This window comes from Neophocaena asiaeorientalis, unplaced genomic scaffold, assembly GCF_003031525.2.
Source record: "Neophocaena asiaeorientalis asiaeorientalis breed wild unplaced genomic scaffold, Neophocaena_asiaeorientalis_V1.1 scaffold671, whole genome shotgun sequence".
Classification (NCBI taxonomy): Eukaryota; Metazoa; Chordata; class Mammalia; order Artiodactyla; family Phocoenidae; genus Neophocaena; species Neophocaena asiaeorientalis.
Genome location: NW_020175533.1, coordinates 2,957,726 through 2,964,175, shown reverse-complemented (window position 1 = coordinate 2,964,175; position 6,450 = coordinate 2,957,726). Strand labels below are relative to the sequence as shown.

Here is a 6,450-nt window from a genome sequence, read left to right as displayed (position 1 = left end):
GTGCTACAGCACCGGGCGTGGGTGGGGCGGGCGTGGTGGTGGGCGTGGGCAGTGCCGTGGGCGTGGGCGGCTGCTGCTCTGGGCCGGGTCACAGCAAGCGGCGGCGTCAAGCCCCTGGGGTTGGCGCGGTTGGCGGGGCCAGTCCTGAGCGTGAGGAGGTCGGCGCAGGTTACAACAGTGAGGATGAGTATGAAGCGGCTGCAGCGCGCATCGAGGCCATGGACCCCGCCACCGTCGAGCAGGTATGGGCGGGGGGTGACGGGTGACGGGGTGTGGTGGACGGGATGCCCAGACTGCGTAGGGACCCAAGGAAGGCTATTTGAGATCGCTCCAAGGGGCCTTTGTCTTCTCTCAGCCTGGCACTCTTTTCTCTGGTAGTGGGGGTGTGAGAGACCCTATTTCCCCCGCCAAGGACTTGGGGTTAGAGGCCCCAGATAAGATGGAGGACTTAAAAGTGGGGTCTGTGATGTCTTCTAGGGCCGTAGTTGTCATTCTGGGCCCAGGGACCTCTTCGTGTAGGGCCAATAGGTAGGAACTCCCCAGGAGAGACAGGCAAGATGGAATGCCTCCTGAGAGGGGAGTCTCATGACTCTCCAGAGGACCTTGGTCTGTGTTCAGTGACTTGAGATTTCTTCTCCTCTGGGATAAGAGTCTAAGGCTTCTTCTCCAGGAAATACAAGTAAGGTGGAGATCTCAGAGATGTGAGTGTCCCCACGATACCAAAACCGTTTCAGGGGTCTGAGACACTCTATATAGGACAACCCCCTTCTCTTTCTCAGGGGGATACAGCACAGGACCATGCAGCAGTGGGGTCTGAGACTCCCTCTTCTAGAAGTCAAGGGCCTGACACACACACATACATACCCCCCTAAGATCCCCTTCCCTATGGGAACAAGGGTCAAAACCAACACCCTGGGATGAGAAAGTCTACTAGGGTACATGAGATTCATCCCCTTCTAAGTGACAAGGGTCTGTGCTTTCTCCAAGAGGTCTGAGACCTCTTTGGAGACAAGAGTCTGAATTTCTCTCTAGGAGCTTAAGCTATTTTTAAGGTCTAGACACCCGCCCCCCCAGCACCAGGCCTGAACCTTTCTTCAAGAAAATAGGACTCACTGTTTCGGATACTGGAACCTAGGATTGCCCCTGCTTATGGACTGGGGCTTTCAGAGACTGGGTCTGAAGCCTCTTCAGGAGACTGATACCCCTCCACAGAGGTCTTTAGGGGACCTTTCTCCTCAGGGAGTGGTCTGAGAATTCTCTTTGGGCATCTGAGACACTGTGCCAAGGACTCTTGAGCTTTCCCTCAAGGACAAGAGATGCATACATACCCCAGTGGCCAGTATGTCTCTAGAGGTGAGGTCCAAGCTTCCCCCTCAAGGAACTTAAGGTACTCCTCAGGAGCAGGAGGTCTCCCCTGACCAGATTTGAGCCCTGAGACCCTTCCCTTGGGACATGGGTAGAGTCCCTGGGGAATAGGGTTCCGCATCTCCCCTCATGAGTTTGAACTTTCTCTCAGCATACGTGTACCCCAGTTTTAGAGGCCTTTTGGGGGCATAAGATTTCATGCCTTGAGGACTTGAGCCTAAGCCCCCCTTCCACTTTGAACTAAGTCCTGCGGGCTGCTCATTACTCTTGGGGACATGGGTAAGGTGGGATCCTGGGGGAAAGAGTCTGAGCCTCCTCGCAGGGGCCTGAGCTACCCCTCTGGGACAAGAGATCCTTCACCTTAGGGAGGGGCTTGAGCTCCCCCCTTGGGTATGAGGCTCCTCCTCCCCTCCCTTCTCCCCCAACCAGGCAATCCTTTCTCACCAGGGAGAGGGACGGGAAGTCCTCCCCAATGTGGCCTGAGGCCTCCCCCATTGGACAGAAGGACCTGGATGCTTTTCACAGTCATAAGAACTCCCTACCTGAGCCTGCTCAGGCTAGGAAGTTCTCCTTACTTTCTGTGAGAAAGGTGTCAGGTACTGGGGACGTGAGGACTGAGGCCTACCCTCAAGAGCTAGGAGATGTGTTGAGCCTCTCCCTGACCCAGCTATGCTTCTAATTTCCTGGATCAGGGAAATATTCTGAGCTTCCTGAATTTCTTTCAATAAGCTTTTTTCTTCCCAGAGACAGGGAAGGGGTTTGGGACATCCCCACTGCAGGAAATTCTCCACCCACATTCCTCTCCCTCTTGGTTCAGGTAAATCTTTGTGTACTTCCCGGGGGCCAGGGCCAGGGCCTGGTTTTGAGCTCCTGTTCTTGTTCCCTTTCCATGCATTACTACTTCTCCAGGCAGGATAAATCATCTGCCAGGGTGAGGACCAGGAGTTATTTCTTCTCACTGATTGCGGTAAAGTGTGCCTTTCCTTCTCCACAGAAACAAGGAGTCCCAGGAACAGAGAGAAAGTCATGTGCTGCCATGGTGACTAGAAAGACACCTCCTTACATCCCCTTTGCATCTCCTGGGCTAGGAGTCCCTCCCTTGTGATTGTTCCCATAAGAACATGGAAGTAAAGCTCTGTGGTTGCATGATACCTTCCCTTCCCAATGAAGGAGGAGAGGCTTCATGTCCTCCCACTTCTTGGGACAAAGGGAGGAAGAAGATGCTTCTTTTTGCTTCACCTGGTTGAACTGGGGATGAAAAGAGGGGAGATTCTTCCTGCAGCCCTAGGCTTAGTCCTGAACCGTCACTCGGGGCATTTGTAACCCGGAGGCCAATTAGATCCTTGGGAAAGAGGGGAGTTGTTGAGAGGGAGCCCAGATGGTGAATCTGGTCCTTGTGACTACTCAGACTTATTGTCTGTCCTGGTGCTGTTACTGTATCTACTGCCTTTAGGAGCCCTTTTGACACCCTGGGGGTCCCAGTGCTAGGAAGGTGGTGTTGTCAGGGGTTTCCTTTCCCAGGTATGGCTGCCTTGCCGAGAGTCTCCCCTCTGAAAAGAATGGCTTGAGAGCGTCCTGAGCTTGAGGACGCCACAGAGCATTTTGTGAAGGGGGCACTTGTGCTGAAGTGGTGGGAGAGGGTGGACCTGACACTGAAGCCAGGATGCCTGGGTTCCCACCCTGGCTCTGATGGGGCTTTTCTGGGTGAACCAGAATAGGTCTGCCTGTGCTCTCTGGGCCACAGTTTTCCCTTTGGTCAGGTAAGGAGCTGGTGAGGTGTTGTTTAGCTTTGGGATTTTAGGGAGCTCACACCAAAGCCCTTTGGGCCTGGAGGTGACAGGGAACAGTAGGTGTCTTTCGAGGCAGAACTGGGTTCCTCTCCTCTCTCCCCTGCCTCTGTGTTCCCTCTCAACCATCCAAGCTTGGTGGTCAGGACAAGTCGCCTGGTCAGTGTGAGGCTCAGGGTTGGCAGACAGTGATTTTTGTGGCCAGCTATGCTGTGGTGAATAAGCTCGGGGGTTGCCTGTTGGGAGATCTCTTGGATGGTTTGGAGGTAGGGTTATGTGTAGAAAAAGTTTAGGCTTTGGAGCTGGCAGGCCTGAGTTCAAATCCCAGGATCTCCTGCTTAGCTGCCAAAAGTCCACCCATGCCCAAGGTTATTGAGTGTCTGAATACCTGACCTGGCCCACCTTGGACCTTGGCTGATTCTTCTCTTGAAGTTTCCCCAGGATCATCTGGGTTCTTCCTAGGAACCTTTGCAACAACTGATCTTTGTTGGCAAAAACCCTTCATTTGGCTTCTAGGAACCTGCTGATTCCTCTGGTGAGGAGGCAGAGTGGTATATCAGGAAGTGGTCTCTGCCTGGGTGGTCTGGGTTTGAGTCCTGTATCTTTTGGTAGTTCCTTTTTCTGGGCCTCAGTTTCTCCATCCATAAAATGGGTAGTGGTGGGGAGGGAGGTTGTACTCATTGCTCTGAAGCTAGTTGTAATCTCTTTAATTCTCTGCTCTCTACTCCCCCCATCCATTGTGAAAGTTTTGAGTGGGGCCCCTTGGCTTTTGGGAGTATGCTATGAAGTTTCAAGCAGTTACCAGTTTCCCTCTCACCAGCCAGTGCTGTAGGCCTTTGTGTGTGTGTTTTTTGTTTTCTCTTGTTGTTGTTTTTATTTTTTGGCTTCACCACTCAGGATATGGGATCTTAGTTCCCTGACCAGGGATTGAACCTGCACCCCTTGCAGTGTAAGCATGGAGTCTTAACCGCTGGACCGCCAGGGAAGTCCCTGTGTGTGTGTTTGTGTTTTTTTGTTTTTAATTTATTTTATTTATATTTGGCTGTGTTGGGTCTTTGTTGCTGTGTGCAGGCTTTCTCTACTTGTGGCTCGCGGGCTCTAGAGCACAGGCTCAGCAGTTGTGGCGCACGGGCTCAGCCGCTCCGCGGCATGTGGGATCCTCCCTGACCAGGGCTCGAACCCGTGCCCCCTGCATTGGCGGGCGGACTCTCAACCACTGCGCCACCAGGGAAGTCCCGTGTTTGTGTTTTTTTTGTTTGTTTTTTAAATTTATTTTTGGCTGTGTTGGGTCTTTGTTGCTGCGTGTGGGCTTTCTCTAGTTGCAGTGAGTGGGGGTACTCTTCGTTGCGGTGCACGGGCTTCTCATTGCAGTGGCTTCTCTTGTTGCGGAGCACGGGCTCTAGGCATGCGGGCTTCAGTAGTTGTGGCACACGGGCTCGGTAGTTGTGGCCACACGGGCTTAGTTGCTCCGTGGCGTGTGGGATCTTCCCGGACCAGGGCTCGAACCCATTTCCCCTGCATTGGCAGACGGATTCTTAACCACTGCGCCACCAGGGAAACCCCCTGTGTGTGTGTATTTAACAGCTTTCTTAAGATATAATTCACACATCATGCATTTCACCAGTTCAAAGTGTACAATTCAGTGACTTTTAGTGTATTCACAGAGTTGTACATCCATCACCACAGTCAATCAATTTTAGAACATTTTTTTCACCTCAGAAGGAAACCCTGCATCATTGTCATCTCCCATCTCCTCATCCCCTCTCGGCCTCTGACAACCACTAATCTACTTTTTGTTTTGATTGATTTGTCTTTTCTGGATATTTCATATAAATGGAATCATACAACATGCAGTCCTTTGTGACTTCGTTCTTTCACTTAGCGTAATGTTTTCAAGGTTCATCCATGTTGTAGCATGCATCAGGACTTTGTTTCTTTTTGTTGCAGAATAATAGGATCTTCATTTTTTAATCCCCCTCACCCCCCTACCCCAGTGGCCTGGCAGTAGGTTTGGGGCCTTTTGCTCTTTTCCCATTCCTCTGCCCTGGAGAGCTTGTGTTAGTCCTTAGCGGTGTGTCTGTCTGTTTCTCATTGGATGGGTTGCCTATGTTTAGCCCGTGGAGCAGAGCCAGTTTTCCTGGGTATTTTGGGGGAGAGAGGGGTGGTCTTGGCACCAGGCTTGCTGGGACAGAGCTGTGTAGCCCAGAATACTAAAAACCTCTTGGCCGTGGGTTCTGGGAAGACATCTGTCCATGAGCTGCCACTGCTGCTGCCATCTCCCCCTGCCTCCTCCCCGTTTCAGTGGCAACTCATTCATCAATAGAGTCAGCAGCTTCCCAGGCTGGGAGGGGGGATTCCAGGCCCCTGCAGCCTTAATTCTAACCCTTTCCCTGGGGGGATGCAAACAGGGTGGATCTTGTGGGATGTGAGCATTGCCACGTTGCCTCACAGCTCACACAAGGGAGTGCTACAAGGAGGTTGTATTTGTTTCCTATGGTTGCTGTGACAAATTACCACAAACTGGGTGGTTTAAAACAACAGAAATTTATTCTCTCACAGTTCCGGGGGCCAGAAGTCCGAAATCAGTTTCACTGGGCCCAAATCAAGGTGTTGGCAGGGCCACACTCACTCCACAGGCTCTATGGGAGAATCCAGTCCTCTTCCAGCTTCTGATGGCTGCTCCCATTCCTTGGTTTTTGACCACATCACTCTGACCTCTGCCTGCTTCTCCTCTGTGTATGGGTGGTCTCCTCCTCTGTCTGTATCAGGTCTTCCTCTGCTGTTCTAAGGACACTCGTGATTGCATTTAGGTCCTACCCTGATACTCCAGGATAATCTCCCCATCGCAAGATTCTTAACACATTTGCAAAGATCCTCTTCCTGTAACATCTACAGGTTCCAGGGATTAGGGCCTGATGTCTTTGGGTGGTCATTATTCAGCCTACTACAGGGGTGTTCTTGTTTCCCTTCCAGGGCGAGGAAGGGAACTCATTAAGTGCTCTCATACTGGGCAAAGTCCTATAATATTTGAGTCTTCCCAGTATCCCTATTATTGGGAGGCTTGTTATCCCGTTTCACAGATTGGAAAACTGTGGCTCAGAGCAGTTCATCACATGGCTAATAATTAGTGGAGTTGGATTGAAACCTCAGTCAGTTGGGTCCCACAGCCTGCTTCAACTTCTGTTGTGCCTTTGGACCAGTAGGTTGCAGTCTTGCACCTTGGATCTCCTGGTGTCAGAGAGCTTTGCCCAGCCCCTTTGTGGAGGCTCAGAGATGTGGAGGGAGTCACCCACAGGTT

At 51.8% G+C, this 6,450-nt stretch overlaps 1 protein-coding gene across 1 annotated transcript in view; it reads left to right on the top strand.

The window, feature by feature from the left end:
• Nucleotides 1-5: 5 nt before the first annotated feature.
• Nucleotides 6-6,450, top strand: part of OTUD5 (OTU deubiquitinase 5) — a gene marked incomplete at its 5' end in the record, with an annotated part of 25,587 nt that continues 19,142 nt past the window's right edge. Inside the window, one exon of the mRNA XM_024769239.1 lies at nt 6-242. Coding sequence (XP_024625007.1) covers nt 6-242 — 237 coding nt within the window. The remainder of the gene's footprint in view (nt 243-6,450) is intronic.